Raw genomic sequence first — 21445 nt, forward strand, 5'->3', positions numbered from 1 at the left:
TAAAGTATCCAGTAAAAGAACAAAAAGCACTGGATTGTTGGAAAATATATGGTAAATAACTGAAAACCTTGTAAAAGATTAGGAGAAAACACGTTTTACATTTTAGATAAAGAAAATTAAGATTACAGAAAATTATTATTTTGGTTGCAAAATGATACAACATAGAAACATTCACATTAAAATTTGTACAACAATCAATCACACCCCTTTTGGGTTATTCTCTTCAATTTATTTTAAACAGAGACTGCAGGCATGGCTTCCTTGATATTTTTCATTGCTGCTTGCAAGGTTGATAGGGATGCCGCATAAGACATTCGTACGCACTTGTCATCACCAAATGATCTCCTGGAACAAGCGCCACCTGCAAATTTAAATACTTAATAAGTTAAATACGGGTGTTTAAATGGCGAAACTAAGCAATAGAAGAAAAGTCTCAAGGAAATCATCTTATGATAAGGCCACTCAGATCTTCCAAGCAGTGTCCTATGTAGATGTTCATCTATTTGATTTTATTCTGTTTTTTGTTCGCCACATAGATGTGTCGGAATTCTGAGCACTACCTTATTCTATGTATAAATGACACTTACAGGGATACATCCAATGTTATTACCATTCCTTTTTCCAGAAGGTACCAGCAGAGTGATTCTGAGTCCGTGCTGATACCAAACCCTTCAGCGCTTCTGATCCGTAATAGGAGCTGCAATCGAGGAACATGTAAAATGCTCCCTGCACCAAAAGTGGTTTGCTTTAATGGATCAAGCTAGCTAGCAAGAGGAAGGAAACGAGGGAGGGAAGTCGAAATTTGTACCTGCGGCTCTGATATCTTGACACCTGGAAGTTCTTGAAAGTTTTCAACCAAAAAACTCCCCGCTCACGGAAAGCTTTTACCATAACTGTGAATGCTTCCCCACCAGCATAACCAATTCCTAGAGCAGCAACTCATGCTTTCTGGGAAGACAAATGCTATCCCACACGACTTTGCGGGATGGTTTCCCGCAAAAACGGTTTCTAAGACGTTGGATGAGCTTATAAACGGTTAGACTTGCATTCAGTTTGGGACCCACCACTTTAAGTTCGGGACCCACCATTTTCCCTAAGTCTTCTAAATCTGGGTTTTAGTTGTGGGACATAGTGATCTAACGACTTATAAGACGCTTTTGCAGGAAGGCATCCCACAAGGTCGTGCGGGATAACATTGCTCTTCTGGGAAATGCTGCTAGCTCCGGGCGTAATCTGGAGACCATTGCATGAATTAGCACTTGCAATATATAAAAGGATTTAAACAGAATGACATCTACAAAAAGAGTCTTGATAACACTAGCTATCCCTTTGGTCATGATGATTTTCTTAGTAGGATGCATGATCGATCTTGGTCCTATGCCCTTGCACAAGGTGAAGGCTGGGTAACCCCTTGAAGATTGATACAACCCAAGGCATCAACACTGAATATATTAAGCGGTGATAAACACTTGACGAATCGTAATTTTTGTGGTCAGGAACTTATTTACAGAGTCAATCAAATTTGATCATGTACAGAATAAACAGTTAACAAATATCTGTCAGACCTGGTATCATCTCGTGAAATAACTAATGTGGTACCATTCTGCATTCAACATTATTTATAATTCCAAGAACTGGAACATGAAAAGCAAGAGTTAAAAGTGGTACCTGACTCTGGATCTTATCACATGCTGCAATGAAGTGTTTAGGACCAGCAATATATCCAAGGCTCCAACCAGTCATTGCGAAGGCCTACAGATGTTGCACCAAGAAAGTGTCGATCAAATCCCATTTACATTATTATTATTATTATTATTTTAGCTGCTAACAGGTCGGACAGACTTAGGATTGCCACTAAATTACCTTAGAAAACCCGTTAACTGTTAGAGTTCTCTCCCGCATGCCTGGTAAAGATGCAAAAGCTTGTATGAGTAGCTGGCGCGTAGATAATGTGCTCATATATATTACCTAAAAGGAAAAACAAGAAAATACTCAAACTATTAACCTTCAAAGGTCTTTCATTATAGATTTCATGTTTGCAATCATACCAGCAGCCTGTGATGTTTTGCAACAATTTTCTGCAGCAACTTGTTGGGACAAACAGATCCAGTTGGATCGGACGGGAAACATAGAATAAGTATCCTTGATTTTTCTGTGATTTTAGGTTTTATCAGCTCTGGGTTTACTAAAAAAATCGTCAAAAATGAGAGTAGGAACAATCACAGCTTCTGCCATTTCAGGATAATTGACCCAAAATGGAGCTGGGATTATAACCTAATATAAAAGAGGTAGTGTCAAAAACCTTTGTAACAGGTGACATGTAAAGTTTGAGTAACAAAGTCAATAAAAACATAAGCTGAGGAATTAGGAAAGTCAACAACGGTCTCCAACAGTGAAGGCTGCAAAGCTAAGAAGAAATGAGAAAAAAAAAGAGCTACAAATTTAAAAAAATATAGCTAAGACTAAATGAGGAATACAAGAAAGTCTAAGGACCTCAGAAGAAAAATGCAACCAAAGCTTGCAAAATGCACTGCTTGGCACCATTACTAACAACAATCTGATCAGGTGTATATGTGAGGCCATTCTCCGCCACATAAGAAGAAAAACAATACAATTTAAAATCGTTCTTAAAAATAAAATCCTGAAAAGTGAAAAGGGACCGAATCGTAATGACAACTATTCGTGAAAACTAACCCTGAAGCTTATGGCAGATTGCTGTTCGAAGTTCCATTGTCCCTGCATTTGGAGATATTCAAAGCCAGGTCAAATACACCGCCAGATATGATCTCATTAGTGAGTTCTCGGCCTCTATATATACAGTTTAATAACTACTTGGGATAAGTGTGATGGAGTGCCTGTGAGACTGACACCGTCTTTAATGAGAAGGGTGATAAGTAACTCGAGTTATTGAACCTGTGGTTAGATTGGTAATAGTCGTCTAGTCTTAGTCTTTAATGACAAGGGTAAAAAGTAACTGGAGTTGGTGAACCTGTGGTTAAAGTAGGTAAACCTCGTTCACTCCGTACACTTTAACTTGAAGCTTGATAATAGTTTTTTCCCCAATTTCTCGTGTGTTCCATTTTTAGGGCATCATGAAGACTCGCAAGATGGCTGCTGCTGCACAACAAGAGGCTTGCAGATACAGAGGAAACATATGCAAGATTTTAAGTGGTGATAATCATCTACAGTTCTGTGATAAACATTACAAGTTTCATACTGATTTTCTGAGAAACAATCCCTCGATTCTGAAGAAGTGGCATCATGATCTTCTTGGGTCTGACAGTACTCCAGATCTAACGAAGAAGAAGAAGAGGAAGCAGGCTCCCGATCAGCAGAGATCCATCCTACCTCCAGACGAAGAGCGTTGTTGTAGAAATGATGGAATGATATGGAGATGTAAGAATTTCAGGATGAAGACTAAAAGTTATTGTCAACAACATTGCACTTCTATTTTTCTGCATAACAAGAATCGTCTTATGAAGAAGAAGAAGAATAAGAAGAACAGTGGATCTGATTTTTCTAAGAAGAAGAGGAACAGTGGATCTGATTCAAATTGCACTAAACGGCCGGGGAAACGGCAGCTGACGGACCAACCATCTACTAGTAATCCTTCCACCAGCTGTGAGTAAACTCCTCTAAACATACATTCCCCCCTTTTCGTTTCGTTTGCTTCCAATTCAGAAATTTCCTGTTGAGTTAGTCCCCTAAGAGTAAGAATCACTGCAATGTCTAGGTAATTGGGGATTTTTTTTTATGCAGCTGATGGAATTGTAGGTGCTGGTTCTGTCAAAATTGGTGCAAAGAGGAAAAGAGTTGAAAGAATGTCAGGAGAACTAAAATCATTCACAGGAATTAGGGAAACTAGGGCCTCGAAACGGAGGAAGATGTTAATGGAAGGTGGTGAAACAAGTAATCAACCAGCTACAAATGATAACTTTGAATGTGAGTAACTCTTACATAAATTATGGTTTCGCTTGCATTTTTGAAATTATGGTAATTAAGAAATTTCATAGTTTCATCTGTTAAGTCCCACACAGGTACAATAAGAATCATAACATTGTCTAACTAATTGGGAATTTTCTATCCAGCTGATGGAATTGTAGGTGGTGCTTCTGCTGAAATTGGTGCAAAGAGGAAAAGACTTGAAAAAATGTCAGGAGAACCAAAATCATTGACAGGAATTAGGGAAACTAGGGCCTCGAAACGGTGGAAGATGTTAATGGAAGGTGGTGAAACAAGTAACCAACCAGCTGCAAATGATAACTTTGAATGTGAGTAACTCTTACATAAATTATGGTAATTAAGAAATTTCATAGTTTCATCTGTTAAGTCCCGCACAGGTACAATAAGAATCATTGCATTGTCTAACTAATTGGGAATTTTCTATCCAGCTGATGCAATCGTAGGTGGTGCTTCTGCTGAAATTGGGTCAAAGGGGAAAAATGTCGAAAGAACAAAAGGGTCTGGAGAACCTGTAATTGAATTGGAGAGCGTGAACCTTTATAAAAGTAACTGCTTTGAATTATCTATGGAGCCTGAGAAGAATAAGGTGGAGCTTGAGAAGAATCAAGTAGAGCTTGAGAAGAATCAAGTAGAGCTTGAGAAGAATGAAGTAGAGATTGAGAAGAAAAAGGTGGAGGTTGAGAAGAATAAGATGGAGCCTGAGAAGAATAAGATGGAGCCTGAGAAGGTGGAAGCGGAGCTTGAGAAGAATGAAGTAGAGCTTGAGACGAATGAAGTAGAGATTGAGAAGAAAAAGGTGGAGCTTGAGAAGAATAAGATGGAGCCTGAGAAGGTGGAAGCGGAGCTTGAGAAGAATGAAGTAGAGCTTGAGACGAATGAAGTAGAGATTGAGAAGAAAAAGGTGGAGCTTGAGAAGAATAAGATGGAGCCTGAGAAGAATAAGATGGAGCCTGAGAAGGTGAAAGCGGAGCTTGAGAAGAATGAAGTAGAGCTTGAGACGAATGAAGTAGAGCTTGAGAAGAAAAAGGTGGAGCTTGAGAAGAATAAGATGGAGCCTGAGAAGAATAAGGTGGAGCTTGAGAAGAACGAAGTAGAGCTTGAGACGAATGCAGTAGAGCTTGAGATGAATGCAGTAGAGCTTGGGAAGAAAAAGCTGGAGCTTGAGAAGAATAAGATGGAGCCTGAGAAGAATAAGGCGGAGCTTGAGAAGAATGAAGTAGAGCTTGAGAAGAATGAGGTGGAGCGTGAGGAGAATGAGGTGGAGCGTGAGAAGAATAAGGTTGAGCTTGAGAAGAATGAAGTAGAGCTTGAGAAGAATGAGGTGGAGCGTGAGAAGAATAAGATGGAGCCTGAGAAGAATAAGATGGAGCTTGAGAAGCATGAAGTAGAGCTTGAGAAGAAAAAGGTGGAGCTTGAGAAGAATAAGATGGAGCTTGAGAAGAATGAAGTAGAGCTTGAGACGAATGAAGTAGAGCTTGAGAAGAAAAAGGTGGAGCTTGAGAAGAATAAGATGGAGCCTGAGAAGAATAAGATGGAGCCCGAGAAGGTGAAAGCGGAGCTTGAGAAGAATGAAGTAGAGCTTGAGAAGAAAAAGGTGGAGCTTGAGAAGAATAAGATGGAGCCTGAGATGAATAAGGTGGAGCTTGAGAAGCCTGAGAAGAATAAGGTGGAGCTTGAGAAGGTGAAAGCGGAGCTTGAGAAGAACGAAGTAGAGCTTGAGACGAATGCAGTAGAGCTTGGGAAGAAAAAGGTGGAGGTTGAGAAGAATAAGATGGAGCCTGAGAAGAATAAGGTGGAGCTTGAGAAGAATGAAGTAGAGCTTGAGAAGAATGAGGTAGAGCGTGAGAAGAATAAGATGGAGCCTGAGAAGAATAAGTTGGAGCTTGAGAAGCATGAAGTAGAGCTTGAGAAGAATAAGATGGAGCTTGAGAAGAATAAAGTAGATCCTGAGAAAATGAAAGTGGAGCTTGAGAAGAAGAAGGTAGAGTGCACTGAATTCCAGGATAAATTAGCGGAGGTAGAAGAAACTAGAAAGAGTACTTCTAAAGATGAGAATGCAACTGAATTATGGAGAATGAAGTGTTCCAATTCGGAGATTCTAGTCCAAAGAATGGAAAATGAAAATTCAACAATTGGATGTGTTGAGACACGCATTTCTAATTTGGTGAGCCTAGTCCCGGGGAATGGAAAAGAAAGTTCGATATTGAGATGTCAAGAACTGAGTTACTCTGAAAAGATAGAGTCTGAAGCGCGGGGTTTGCAGAATGAAATTACTCAAACTGGTGAAAAGCAAAGAGATGAAAACATGAGCAAACCTAATGCTGAAACCAGAGGTGAAGGGAGCAAGGATTCTCGTGCGTATGAACTGAAAGCCGAGGAGAAAGTGCTGAATGTTGAAGAAGGGAAGGGTTGGGGCTGTTTGGAAGAGAGACCATCTCAACATGGATCATCATCTCAAGCTGATCTGGAAATGTGTAAGAAGACTTTCGTGAACTTGGTCTCTGACTCAATTGACGGTGGTGATAGTCTTGGCGCGGAAGATTCTCTTGGTGACTCAATGGATATGCTGGCGATGAAAAATTTGAATATGAACAAAGACAAAATGAAATGGAATTCTGAGGCTGATATGCTTTCTTCAGTTGAAGAGGACCCTGAGTTTTGTATGAAAGCTGTTGGTGCTCTCTATCAACAGGAAATACCCGAAGATGAAATATATCCCAAGGGATTGGTCGATTGACAATGACACACTCAGGTATATTAATAATTCTGTGCACTTTTCTTTTATTTCCAATTCGTTTACTGTTTTTGTTGTTACAATACATTAGCTTGTTCAATGTTGCAAGAATCTGGTAGCTTGTTGGTTTTCATTCATAAGCTATCTATGCTATTACATTTTCTGCTTAGGAATTCATAGGTTATTTTATCAACATCTCAAATAGCCATATCATATAGATATACAATTCCCTGGTTCATATAAATATCTATGCTATTTCTTTTATATCACAACATCTGAAGACTTATTTCTTAGGAAAAAAAATATGTCAGGGGTGAATGACATTTACCCTTTTTCTCATATCCCAGTCTAAATATTAACTCTACTGCAAACTTGTGGTTGTAAATTCTCAATACAGTTAGTGAAGATACAATATTATGATTCTGTAAATAGTTTCAGTTGGCTTCGACGCTACCTCCCTCTTAAATATGAAATTTCGGTATCTGCACTGACTGTGGACTTTGTATATCAATTATCAACAGAGATGGGTGGACCAGGAAAGTTTAGTAGTCGACTTTTCAATAATTGTCAGATAAATGATTTGCTGCGGTCCCGAGATTTCATATCTGTAGGTGTCATGTGAATGGTGGGAGCAAGTTATTCTCCTGCTCATCGCTGCACGTATACAGGGCTGGAAAGCCAACCTGCAAAGTGTGCATAGTTATTTCGAAGTACAATATGGAAATGAGAAGAATCAACAGTAGTAGTATCTTTTCTTGGTTTTCTTTTTCATACACTTTTGGCGTAGATTGATATTTTCTCTTAACAGGTGTATTACTTTTGCCAAGTTTGTGATGGATGGAGACAGTTGAAGACATTAGAATCTGAAGCGGCTGATGACTAGAAGCTACTGAAGCAGTTATTCAGCATCTACCAAAACGGAAAAGATCTTTTTTACCTTCCAGCTACAACTGCTAAGTGGCCTTAATTTTTTGCATTAGATATTGCAATCTTTCATTTCTTTTTAACCTCTAATTTTGCACACATGTGAAATGGAAAACTGGTTAATATACCCAGCTGTACATTGGATGTGTGTTGACTCTGCAATGTAATAAGCCATACGGAGTATTATGGTAGTTGCCCTTTAGGTTGTTTTGAGATGCCTACATGGTTAAAAAACAACCCTTGTTTTGCTCAGGAAACTGATAATGTTATGCGTAAAATTAATCTTATTACTGAAGTTAAAGCTGGATTACTCTATTTTTTCCTCTGAATTTTGCTTATTAGAACTAGTAACAAGGCAGTGGTGACTGTGTTGCAAACTTAGCTAAAAGACGATATCTAGTGTCTTGGTTTTCTGGTTACTGAATTGCTGCTATAAATATGTAGTAACTCATATAATGTAGTAACTCATATAATGGTTGTCACACTTCAGGTTGTTTTAGTAGGTGCCCATGGAGGAAAATAACCCTTGTTTAGCTCATGGAACTGATAATGTTTTGTGTAAAATCTTATGACTGAAACTAAAACTAGATTACCACCTTATGTTTTTGGATTGCAATGTCTCTTAATTTTTTTCAATAGAACTAGTAACAAGGTTGTTGACTGTTGTTGCATAGTCGGCATAAATAACCAAATCTAGTGTCGTGAGTGCATTTCTTGGGGTCTGACGAATTCTGTGTTGCAAAATTTTCTGGTTACGGAAAGGTGCGTCTCTTGGGTCTGTTTCATTACCAGTTCTTGTGTGATTTAGTTTTCGTAATACATTAAGTTTGAAATATAATTTTATTCTGAAGAAGGCAAAGCTGAGACTGCCTAGCCAGCCAAAACCATCTGCGAATTAGTAGACCTCCTCCTCTCTAGATGCAAAGGTTTTGAATCTTATTATATTTGTTGTATACCATTCAATTTGTTCAGATTTGTCAGGTCTTGCTTCTCAAACCTTTGTATCTAGTATCCAAGAAACCGTAGGCAAATCATCTACTCTGGAAGTTTACTGACACCGTGATGAGGATTACTACCTAATGGTGATCTTTCATTAATAGTTCTTTTTGTAGGAGGTTCTTTGATTCTTTCATTATGTGGTTCTGCTCAAAATCAGGTGGAATTTCAGAAACTGATTCTCTTATTCAAATGCTTGGATTTAGTGTTTTGAATTCAGAACTACCCTTCTAATTTGTAATACTACATTACCAGTTGTTCTATTCTTGTTTGCAAGCTGCCGTTTTTGATTGATTGACAAGTGATGCAATTTTTCGCAGTTTCTGGGTCGAGATGTGTACATGAGGAATTCGCTGGTTTGCTAATTGCATTTCCAAGTGTTTTTGTACTTTCATAACTGCAGGATTCCCACATTTACAAGAATAGATGCAACTAAGCACAGTAGGAATTTCTGTAGCCTTGCAGTAACCGTCATATTTTGTGCCAAATTGAGAACCCACCAGGTGAAATTATACAAATGGCTCTTCTTTTTATGGTTAGCACAGCTTTGCCTGCAACTAATGGAGAAGAGAGAGCCATGGTTATAAGCCTTTAGAAACCAAAACTGCGTTGCGTATTTATTTCATTTACAGAAAAATCTATGCTGAAGCAGTGTTTGTTTTTGAAGAATTACCAAGACTGCGCTTTGACTCCTCCAAGTGTAACAAGTACAAGTGAAGGCTTTGAGAGATGAAGTCAATAATGCAGCGAGGTCTACACGGTGCACCAAGAATGACGGCTAGATCATCCTCGTCAAGCAAATGTACAAATTCTGAGCCATAAAATACATGACACTGCATCAAACAATAAGAAATACAAATATCATTAATCACAGCCATGTTTCTAAAACATTTTTATTCAAAGAAGTAGCATTCTTAAACATCTACTAAAAGAAAGGAAAAGAAGCATTAGAAATGACGGCTGTGCGATGCCCGCTATATGTGTGTGCAGGACTGGGAAATGTCTACCTTGGATAAAATCTGATGTTTTATCTTAAATGAATGGTCTTTAAAGTGAGTACCAGGAAAAAGGAGACTTCTGAATGTCACAGCTCCATTGGAAATGATAATTGTTCATGACGAAGAGAATCAGAAGATGCGCAAGTATCGAGTACCAGAACTTAGAACTGAGACTTCTGAATGTCATAGTTAACTATTTGCAACACCATAATTGAACTTTAACATAACACTGCATTTTCTCATAAATGGATTTCATTCGAGTGATACAAAGGACAATGAAGAGAACACTATCATCTCTGAGGCTCTCTTGAGTTTTTACTAAGTACAGACACTAGATATACAAAACAACACTATATATTCCAAGCGCAGACAAGCTACACAATTTTACAAGCTAAATGGATATATGGAGGAAATTAATGAAAAACAAAAGAGAGTAGGAAACTAGAAAATCTGATTTCATTAGTATACGGCTCCCCGCCTTGGTTTTGAGTAGGCGTAACCATTCTACTTTGGTTCTTCTCCACAATTGGATCTGAACTTGACCCATAATATTGAGTACGGAGCAGAAATGAGATCTCCGAATTTCTGCACTGACCACCTCATTGTTTTGAAATGAGATACTTCTGACTGCATTATTAACACATACTCTTCGATGACTGATCAGCTGCCTTGCTTGAGGGATACTCATGGCAAAAATGGGTATGAATCCACATCGAGTAAAAACAGGACAAATTCAGATGTTGTTCATTCTCTTTTATGGATTCCTTTGTGGTAAAAAAGGGACAACTTTCGTCAAGTGGCCAATTGAATGTGACTGTGCTGGTTTGGCGCAGCATTTCCAACTACGGGATCTCTTCTTGCTCCTAAGTTTCCTGAGAATGCGACGTTGTACAACAGATAGACAGTTCTTTGTGCCAAACATTTCCTAGAAGTAGACGACAGCTCTTAAACTGGGTAGTTCCCACCATGACTGTAAAAATCGAACTTTCATAAATTAGTACAAGAGTAAAAGCAAAAGCATGTCACATTTTCTATGTAAACAGAACTGAAGATACAACAGAAGCAACTAAGCCCAGGAGTTCGGTACAGACACATGATTCTGCAGAAAGAATGAAATCTATCTCGCATGAATTGGTCTACGAGTTTATTTGATGGTTAGATTAATCAGAGAAATTCTTTAACAAGATTCATTTCCTGAAAGCGTTTAGTCGATAAATGAAGATTAAAATTAGATTTGATTAATGATTATCCCACTTGATGATTAAAATTGACACGATCCAAAAGGCAGACATAGCAAACCTACAGTTTGTTAACTTTCAAGAAGGTGTTGAGGTATCAAATTCCAAAAGATTAACAAGAGATAAGGTGTACTAACCAAAGCATTTCTCTCCACCGTAGCTTCCGCCCTTATCCCATTTGCAGCACGCTGGAATGCTGGAGGTTCAGAGCCTCCTTGAAGTCCTCCAGCAAGTTCGAAGAGCTACCACAAGCGCAAAAACAACTCAACCATATGATATACAGCGTAAGTCAAACTGGCAATATAAAAGGAAAAGACTGGGGAGAACTTTACCTCATCCAGCAAGCTTTACAAACTCCAACATATGATCTAGGAAGTAAACCAAAGTCCACGAAAACCTTTACATCCTCGAGCTCTTTGAGAAACCGACTCTCATCCCCGAGGTCAAATACTGAAACACAATTTTGTTTTCTACCTTCTCAGTTCCATTTGGCCATCAAGTGCAACTCAGAAAGGTTAAAAGGAAAATCTTAAACCCTCTGAACAGCCTATCCATGAGAATCAAAGCCTCCGAAATCCTATAAAGTATAAACCAAGATTCCTAAGAGAAAACGTCAACAAATGAATTTCTCCGACATAACATGAGAAACAAAGCATCTAAAATACCATGTAAATGTGGCATAAGTGATTTTGTACTAAAAATAAGTTGATTATAATCTCAAAAGGGGTAATAAAGCCATTAGATTACACATATCTAAACTTAAGTTTATGCGAACAAGCTTACTGTCAAGCTCCCTGACTCGGTGTTTTCGAATTTAATCAGGCGTTTAGTTAATATTGCTTTGCAGATATGTAGTGCAACACCTACATGTATACACTATAATGCAAAAACCCATTCACTGATAACATATTACTCGTGTATTATGGCGCAGTTGATTGGTAGTACATGCATGCAAGGAACTCGAAGTACATAAGAAGATTTTGTATAGCATTTGGTTCCAGGCAGAAGCCAGATGATTATCCGAAGATACAGAACATTACAATTCATGACAAGTTATGTTACTTGATTCTTTAATTAATATTAAAAACTGTTGAATAAATATTTTGTGGATTATGGACAAAACTGTCATGTTTCTCAAATGGGCCATAGAACAGAAAATCCTATTGAACCGATCTGTTGATTGAAATTTTCCACTTTCTGGAACTCATCACATTTACAGAAAAAACTAAATTTTTATGCTTGTGCAGAATAACTGATAAGAGATTAACCTCACAGTTTTGATTACCAAGACGGAGATTAGGGGAAAAAAAGAGAAAACAACAACCTCTAATTTGTAAAGCAAGGCAAGAAGACACCTAGGACACTCCCTAACTAACAGAGGACGATGACAAGAATAACCGGAACATGAAAATGAACTAGGAAAGTAGAATGCGTTCACCATTCCAAAGATAAAGAGTTTCATGCTTTAACAATCTAAACTACTCACTGACTATTCAATCGCCAGTCTGCACATCACTAGTATGTTTACCACAGCATTCCTCTTAACTGTTTACATCTCAGACGCTGGAACACAAGGAGCACCTAGAAAGCATCATCTCACGAACACCAATCCGGTGTTTCAATCTCTGGTTGCATTCCTATGCCTCCCAGCTGCTTCTTGATCAATCACTAGCCAAGTTATTTGCGTAGACGGCAGATTTTCAGTGATTGGTTTCCATCCATTACATGACTAGTAATAATAAGAAATAGCTACTCCTATACTTCAGTAGTTGGTAGATAACAATTGCATGTTTAATAGCTCCGATCATAAATCTAGTTTCCAATAAAACCATAACATATATTAAGCGTCCTATTTATTTGTTACTTCAGTCTACCTCGTGATGCACTACATTCAATAAATTGAACACCAGTAAACTATCACAAGTAAGAAATATAATAGAACTGTCTTAGAAAGCTATGAAAAAAACAAAACAAAAAGAAAAAAGATTATATGCTGAGATACTAAACAAAAAAGATTTTCATTGCAGAAGTAGGAGGAAGACTAACTTAAAAAGAAGAATACTGAAACAAAATTCAAATCGGGACATTGCAGAAGGAGGAGGCAGACTTAGACAAACAACGCACATGCTTATCTTACAGGGCACCATCAATGTGAATAATAGACTAACCCGAAATAAATAAGCCTGTAATCATAGGAAACAAAAAACCTAGGATAATCCGTACAAACTATTTTTTCATCCATGCATAGTTTAAAGTCAGCAATATATTTTCGTAATGCCATAGGAACAAAAGCCAAGCTTTGTCATTAATTGAAGCCCTCGGAATAAGAGTCTGCTCAGGACTATCTAAATCCATAAGGCCCGTGTCTCACAACATTTCCGAGTCTGTGATAAGTATCCAAATACGGAAGTTGTTAGAATTTTGTTGCAAGTAGCGCTCGTCCGGACCAACCAATCAACATAACATAAAAATCAATAACACAAACTAGCGGGACATGAGGGCACATGCATTTTAGCACCCACGTTCCAACTAACCCCACATTATAGAAATTTCACTTTATGTATATGATGAATAAGCAGGAGAAAACTTTCTAATAAACTCTAGGCAAGTCTAGACAAGGTCGAGCTCAACAACAGCATTGAGAGAAACAATTGTTTATACAAGGATTCACAATATCAAGATAATGTGTGAAAAGGAAATAAAGGACACGAGGAAGAAAAAGTATGACGAAATCGTACCCGTTGCAAAGAAAAGGCCAGTTTCCAGAAAATGTTAGCCACTTGCTGCAATCCTTCCCGGAACTTTTCATGTTCCTTCGGTCTGGAAAAATTTCAGCATTAGAATACAGCTTTTTCAAATATATAAGAACACATAGCTCATAGTGATAACAGTCATATCCTCAATCCGTAACAGAAAAGCACATGAACTTCAGATACAGGGAAACGTTGCAAAATAATCAGAGAACCTTATTGTCAAAGATTACAGGAATGTGATCAGCTTCTAAAGCACATGGAAAATATGAAAGCTATCCATAATCTCCATGAACAATCCATGTGGAAAACAACCTATTACTATTTCTTGATGTCTACCTGAAGAACACTCAAGCTAAGTAAAGGAAAGCAATGGATCACCAACATCTGCTTTCTAATCTTTGAATAACTTCAGGCTCATAAAAACTTTCGAAGGATGAATTTTCCACCAATAGAGATTGTTAGCTAAAATGAGCCTGGGTATTAGGGATTCGATGCGTTTTTCAGATACCATACAAGCCTTTGCAACTATAGAAAGAAATATAAGTTTGTTTGGGTACTTGGCTGCCACTGAAACCAACAATGTCTTCTTCCAGTTGCTACTAGATCAATGAAAAATTCCCAACAAAAGTATTTCTTGGGTGGGGAAGGTCCTGAGATCAAATCCGATGAATAAGAAAAGTGGTGTATAGCTAGTCAGAGGGTAGGCGGATGTGCTGGGCTGACCGAGGGGCCAGCACATCAATCTAGGCCTAGCTTTGCCACTGTCAGTGACAGTGTACAAAGTAATCGTCTCATGATAAACTATGCTGTAGTGATGTACAAAAGAACCACGTATTTTACATCTATGTTCCAGAGTCATTACCATTCATAGAGTGGATCATCCCCACACCACGTATTTTGCATCTATATTGCGTCAGATGTAGTTTCATACAACTGATGATGAAGTTTACCTTAGAAATGAACTTAAACATCCACAACACATAACAGGTTGGTTAACTAATGATTGAAGGCGAGTAGAAGAAACCAAAAGAGCTTTATTTCCTATGCAAGGCTATGTTCTATATTGAAATTTGTTCTTGGAGGACTCAGAATGATGCATCATTCCAAGTATCTTTTTGCCTGTTCTCTTTTTAGTCTTAAACTTGTGTGGTATTCTTGCAAAGGGATTTTACGTGTAATAAACTTATCAGAAGAGCACGAACACGTATTTTCTGTAGTATTCAACATGTTTAGCATATGAAGATAAAAGATCATGACAAAGCAAATTTAGGACAACTCTAGAATCATAGAAAATACAGTTAAAGGACTGCGCCACTTAATAACTGTATAGCGCATTCTTTGAGAAGCAACGAAATAGCATTACAGTGAAGCTATCTGTAAATCCCAACCAACAAACGCAACCTAAAATATGAAATTATGAGATAACTATTCCACACATAAACCTAAATCTATCGATTTAATAACCCCTGTATAAAGATTATATAAACCTAAAGATTAAAACAACATTAACATTCCACTGTAGGGGTTTTAACGGAAATTTCTGGTGTTTCAAAATCATTTTAGGACTTGATTTCACGTTACAGAAGAGGGTTTCATTTTCTAGCGGTTTCATTTGCACCACAATTTCTAATCAGTTTTGGGCACACAAAAAAAAAGATTGATTTTTTTTATGAATATCATACAAACAACACCTAAAATTACACTTAGAAGCAAAATCATGAAAAACCCATTTCTAAAAAAACAAGATTCATTATATTAACATCATAATCGTCAAGAAAAATTAAGAAAAAAGATCATTAAAGTCACCCAAAAGAGGCGAAATACCATTCAGTGATATAATTCGGTAAAGAGAAACATGAGAAGTTCAAGAAATAAGGAAGAAAACTTACTGGTGAAAACGATTGTTGAGAAAAGGATTCGACTTTTTTCAGAGTTTGGGTTTCGTTTTCCCCAAATCGTCGGATTTCCTCCACCTAAGAGGGAATCAGTGAAAGTGCGAAGAAAACTTTTTTTAAATTACCGGCGGCTCCAAATGCACGGAGAGTTTCGGCGAATCATTACATCATTGTTCCAATTCTGGATATTTAGATAGGTTAGGATTGCCCAAAGGCCATGTCCTTTCCAATTGTGTTGATAACGCGCGCGTTATAGCCCAGGACTGCCAACGTGCGTGTAAGAAAATTCCAACAAAACAATTAATGTAAAAAAGCCTCAAATTTTCGGATCTGTCTAAAATACCCTCTATTCTTATTCAGCATAAAACTAACTGAACAAATTAACTTTACGTATTATCTCGATTTCATCGTTTGTCTTCTTCTAGTTCTCTTTCCTAACCCCTCAAACATAAGAAAAACCAGATCTACAAGTTCATTTTTCCTTTCGATTTTCTCCTAAAACCTCAGATTGGAAACCAAAAATCATAAGTTGAAACAAGTTATGACCTAAAATCAAAAAAGTAGAAACCAAAATCACGAAAACTGGTTAAAATGGTGAAGAAAAATGCTCAACAAGAGAAAAAGAATGATGAACAGGTCAGTAAAACGTTTAAAAATCCTACAAAAGGTAAATTAAATCTTTTGTTCCATGATCTTCGCAAATTATTTAGGGTTTCACCAACTATTTTGTTGATTATTATGGTTAAATAAAACTTTATTCATGTTGTTCTTATTCAGATTGAAAGGTTTCGCCATTTCCGTTTGTTAAATTTGTTTCCACCAGGACTGTTGGTGGTGTTGTCAGCTTATTATAGTTTTACCGATGAAACAATTTTTGATTTCACCATTTTTCCTTGCTAAATTTCTTTCCAGTAGAACTGATGGTGGTGTTGGTTTAATCTTGTCTTTTTGATGAAACCATTTTTTGTTTCATCATTTTGCCTTTGTTAGATTTGGTTCCACCAGAACTGTTGGCGGTGTTAGTTTATTATGGTCTTTTTGATGAAACCATTCTTGGTTTCATCACCCTTTGCTAGATTTGGTTCCACCGGAACTGTTGGTGGTGTTCGTTTATTTTGGTCATTTTTTCCCTGTATTAGATTTGGTTCCACCAGAACTGTTGTTAGTTTTTCTGGTCTTTTTGATGAAACCATTTTTGGTTCCATTATATTCCCTTTGTTAAGTTGTTTCATCGAAACTTTGGTGGTTTTAGTTTATTCTGGTTTTTTCGATGAAACAATCTTTTAATTTCACATCAATAATTTTCTTTTGCGAGTCTAAATATTGAGACATTTGTTTTGTAATTTCAGGAAAGATTATGGACTTCATGTTTGCTATTACATGATGACCCTCTTGAAGGGAAACACGAAGTCTCATGAAAAAAATATATCAAGAAAAAGGTGGAAAACATGAGAGCAAAGCATTCCTATAAGATACTGATAGACAAACCACCAAAGAATTAGAAAAGAAGACACTACTGTCACTGCACACATAAAAATTAGTGTACTATCAACTAGTTGTAATACTTGTAATAGCCTTTTACAACATTGTCTCTTTTCTTTAAAAATGCTTATAATAGTAAAAGATTTAAATGGTTTATGAATGGTTTCAATTATGATTACCACATTTATGTTTATTAGCACCCTGTAACTTAACCCAAACCATATCGATATACCGGATTTGTAGCGAAATGTTATGTGTTTAACTGTTTTATGATAAAACCAAAAACGGTTCCAGCATATTGCAGGTGAAACCAAAAGGAAGAGGGTCATATCACGGCTTACTCTCGTAAGATGTAGGAAAATGAATCTCCTTTGTTCCTAGAGTTTTGGAACATGAAGTGTTCCTGGTCCTAATTTAAAGTCTTAACCACAACCTGTATTCTTAACTTAGACGTTGCATATAAGTATGATATGACCGCTTATACATGGTTTGTTCTTGGTCATAAGACACACATACATAAGAATTGAGGATGTTGATATGAAAAGGAAAAATTATAATATGTTTCTAGGCACAAAACATTTTCTTGTTCCAAGGCACAAATGTAATTACACCCAAGTATTAAACTACAACAGAAGACAGACCAAACATAGTTTGATATATTGTATTGAACTACTATAACATGATCTAACAAATAATTTCAAATAATCACTAGTCATTTTAACATTAATGATACAGTCAGAAAATTTCTCCATCCATAATTCATATAGGTGCACTCAAAAATCCTATTTATATATGTTTAGGTGACAACAAGCGGTATGTTTAAGTGATTTTTTATTTTTACATAATAGTAAAAATGATGAAACCAAAAAAGGTTCCAACATATTTTGGTTCCAAATATAGCAGTAAAAATGATGAAACAACATATTTTGTCTCCAGCAATGCAACAAAACTTACACTAGATTTGGCCTCCAAATCATAATGTAACTTACGCCTCCTAGCTTTGCACCATTTGTATGCTAAAGAACCAGCACTTCGTTGTTCTTGCATCTTCTCAACACCTTGATTGAAATGCATGACTCTGGTATAGTCATGACTTAGGATACCCGGGGCATTCCACCGTCACTTTAGAAAATATATCCTCTTCACGCACCTTTGAAACCAGCAATTTAAGCATCACATGCTTTTTCAAACTGCTACGCTTTAATGTGGCGGAAAAACAACATCATGTTCTTCCAAACTCTTAACTCATATACTTGATGGACTTACATCTTCATTCTTGCTGCGTTACTCCATGCTATTGCTTCCAAATGCCTCCGCACTTCCACATAACTCTCAACAGCAAACTCGACTATGCCACCAACTCTATTTGCTTCTTTTCACTTTCAGCGTCTTCTATTGCATACTTTGGCTTAATATGCTATGTAGCATCTTCCACACGAACTAGCTTTACTTTGAACGAAAGAGGCAAGATCTTTCACTTCAAATACTCTTATTCACTACTACCTTACATAGAGAGACTTCATTTCAACACCAAGGTCCACTCGACCCAAACTGAAAGTATACTCAAACTTGAGCAAATACTCGCGCCAACTGATTGCAACTTGTAAGACCTAACAAGTCTTGCAATACTGACTTCATCTTCGCTTCTAAGCAACAAAGGAAGCGAGACATCACCTACTGACCCCAATGTAGTAATTCACTTTGCCACATGCACTCTTCCAACTATCAATGTTCTTATGCCACTCCCATAACGAAGCAAAATATAATTGATACTTAGTTGAATACTCCTTCAAACTGATGCTATCATGTTGCTTTAGCTTTCATGAAGATTTCTCCAAAAATGACCTCATGCCATTCTTATGCATCACCACTACTATGTCCTTATCTTTCCCGCATCCACAATTTGGCCTAACTTGCATCTCAAACGCATTATGCATCTTGCCCATGCCCAAATTCCATTTTGCGCATGATACTGTTGCATAGATGTTATACCAATTAGCACCCAAATCTTGACACAATATTGTGCACCTTTGCACAACTGGAACGGACTTAACTTGGTGATTCTGAGCATCACCATAGAGCTCAATAAAGTCATATCACTCAATGACTTTCGCGGACAAATTTCCTTGGAAAATATTAACAAGACCATAATCCTTGCAAATGAGGCGCCACTGCTATACGTTCCTTGAAGCAAGAATGCCGCATTCTTCTTCAGACTTGGAACTTATTACTTCCCACACACATCTGGTTACTCTTGTCTTCCCTCTTCTCCAAAATTAACTTCAGTGGCAACTATTGTTGATTTGCAGTTGACAAGAACATCCGCTTGTGGTTATGATCAAATGCAGGTCTTTGGACACCCTTGTCCAAGCATATTGATCCCACTCATAAACCAGGTGCAAGCACACTCCTTGTGCGCATCTAGCATCAACGAAGAACAATTTGCAAACGCAAGACCATGGTGTACCGGTTTTTCCCTAACTTGCGCTTCTTTCTTCAGCCTTTCCATAAGCTTTAAGCTAGATAAAAATTGGCCACCCAATTCTTCTTTTATGGCATCACAATTGCCACAAAAATGCTGGTTCTCAACAGACTTTGCATTACCACTAAGGTACATGCATCCAAGAGAGATAATTTTGATCTTCCATCAAACTGGCTACGATGAGACGCCTTCAATTCTATCGCATAGATAGGTTCTTGCATTCAGTAATTTTCGCAAAATTCCCAAAACTACTTGTAATGTACTCGCTATTGATAACACCACAAAGATATGCATTCCAAATGCATAGTCTTTGCATACTTGTGAGAAACGTGGACTTTAACATCTGACTTGCACCATAGAAGTCAGTATACTCTTGAGTTTTTCATGCAATCACTTGAAAACCAGGTTTCCGATGATTCTGGCATGTTCGTCTAACACTTTGGGGTGGAACCCAGGCACCTTTTTCCATGAACTTTCTTGGCCTTGCTACTTCAAGCTTCAATGTTCTTTCCAGTTGATCTATCCATACAAGACCAATACTTCTTCTAGTCTCCATACTAGTGAAACCCAAACAATTCTTCACTGAATTTGACAAACAAATGACACCAACTTGAGTAAAAAGAGAGAAAAATCAAGAACGGTGTCCCCAAACACCGCTCTGATACCTGCTGTCACACGCCCATTTAATCGCCTAAAATTTTCATGGGACATGACCGAAAATGATTGTGGTTCATTGAATCAACTTCACCCAAAACCACTCATCCTTGCATACTTGCATCAAAGTATGCATCTGCCTTCACTCTAAAGGCTTTGCACAACGTAAGTCTTTCCTTCTTTCTCTCTAACTCTTCATGCCCCCATAAGCATAAGAAGTTCTGCCATGTACTTGAACAATTCTCACACAAATCAGCAACACACTGAACACAAAGAATACTGCAACAAACCCATTTATTGTAGTAAAGGAAGATTACAGAACTCGTCCATCACATGGACCAAAACAGGCCATTCACCCTCTTGGTGAATGCCTAAAACACTCTGTACATTAGTGGTTCTTCTCTCAAATGAACAACACTGTTCTTATTGATATCTAAAGTATTTATACATGCTAAAGATCAGGCCAAAACTGTGAGCAACCGCTTGCACATCGTACAGACAGCCACATGTCCACAGGTAGTTTTCCTAACCGTCAATCTGCTTTTCAACTTCCACTTTTTGTGTTGTCTTGCAGATTGAAACCACACTTGTCTTGAACGGTTAAGGAAACTCTAATAAGGTTATGAACTTATTTCATAACCCTTAAAACTTGTCTCGCACCTTTGGCATGCTTGCAAAGCCAATAAACAACACTTGAGCCATAATGCGCCACATTTACGCCACTTTTGTGCCACTTCTGCGCCTCACCGCATTTGACCTTTCTCTGAAATTTCTAGGACACTTTAGCTAAGCCAAATTCATGCCAACATGATTTCTAACTTATGCCAATATGTGCCATATGATCATATGCGTTATTCTTGCTTTACTTAGCCAATTGCTCGACAATAGCAATGCCACTCTTGCATTACTAGCTTGTTTGCATTATTCAAGCTTTGGCCAGCCTTGAACTAAGCATAGACCAACTATTGTCCTATTCTACCTTCTTGCATCATCCTTGAGTTTGGGCCAACTCAATTCCGTGGATATGCCTTAATGCCAACAACGTATGTTGCATGTTGCATCTTGCCACTTTGGCTTTGCCTTTCCTTTCCCTCAATGAAGCTTCATTGTGTCGGTCAATAAGCTTCATTACTTAGCCAATGTAGTTTACCACCTTTGCGCTTCACTGGCCCTGCAGGGTTCCACTATCTTAGTTCTTGACGGTCTATACAGTATATCGCTATTATGGCTTTGCATTGCGCTATTATGGATTTGTAATGCGCTATTATGGCTTTGCATTGCGCAATTACGGCTGTTCACTTACTTGGCCCACACCATTGTAACACA

General features: G+C 37.6%; 1 protein-coding gene, 1 long non-coding RNA gene and 1 pseudogene across 8 annotated transcripts; 1 reads left to right on the top strand and 2 right to left on the bottom strand.

Annotated features, from left to right (window-relative positions):
- Nucleotides 1-233: 233 nt before the first annotated feature.
- Nucleotides 234-2731, bottom strand: LOC113333878 (annotated as a pseudogene).
- Nucleotides 2732-3045: 314 nt separating this feature from the next.
- LOC113333920 (trichohyalin-like) lies at nucleotides 3046-7931 on the top strand. Of its 5 annotated transcripts, none has more exons than XR_003352438.1 (6): nucleotides 3046-3621; nucleotides 3760-3942; nucleotides 4089-4271; nucleotides 4392-6715; nucleotides 7219-7407; nucleotides 7506-7931. XR_003352438.1 is itself a non-coding variant. In XM_026580281.1 (6 exons), exons 1-5 carry the CDS (start codon nucleotides 3093-3095, stop codon nucleotides 6698-6700), a joined length of 3120 nt encoding a protein of 1039 aa, XP_026436066.1. In that variant the 5' UTR covers nucleotides 3046-3092; the 3' UTR covers nucleotides 6701-6715; nucleotides 7506-7928. The 5 variants fall into 5 exon arrangements, 4 of the variants coding, with proteins under 4 accessions (XP_026436066.1, XP_026436067.1, XP_026436065.1 ...); XM_026580281.1 differs by lacking the exon at nucleotides 7219-7407 and having other exon boundaries at nucleotides 4392-4795; nucleotides 4880-6715; nucleotides 7506-7928; XM_026580282.1 differs by lacking the exon at nucleotides 7219-7407 and having other exon boundaries at nucleotides 4392-4633; nucleotides 4760-6715; nucleotides 7506-7928.
- Nucleotides 7932-9826: 1895 nt separating this feature from the next.
- On the bottom strand, nucleotides 9827-15705 carry LOC113333917. 3 transcript variants are annotated; one of them, XR_003352433.1, is made up of 6 exons: nucleotides 15496-15705; nucleotides 13592-13673; nucleotides 12382-13237; nucleotides 11186-11430; nucleotides 10991-11095; nucleotides 9827-10585 (listed from the first exon to the last, which is right to left on the bottom strand). It is a non-coding gene; the product is annotated as an uncharacterized LOC113333917 (long non-coding RNA). The 3 variants fall into 3 exon arrangements; XR_003352432.1 differs by having other exon boundaries at nucleotides 12340-13237; XR_003352434.1 differs by lacking the exon at nucleotides 12382-13237.
- Nucleotides 15706-21445: the final 5740 nt, after the last annotated feature.

Source organism: Papaver somniferum, unplaced genomic scaffold (assembly GCF_003573695.1).
Source record: "Papaver somniferum cultivar HN1 unplaced genomic scaffold, ASM357369v1 unplaced-scaffold_135, whole genome shotgun sequence".
Taxonomy (NCBI): domain Eukaryota; kingdom Viridiplantae; phylum Streptophyta; class Magnoliopsida; order Ranunculales; family Papaveraceae; genus Papaver; species Papaver somniferum.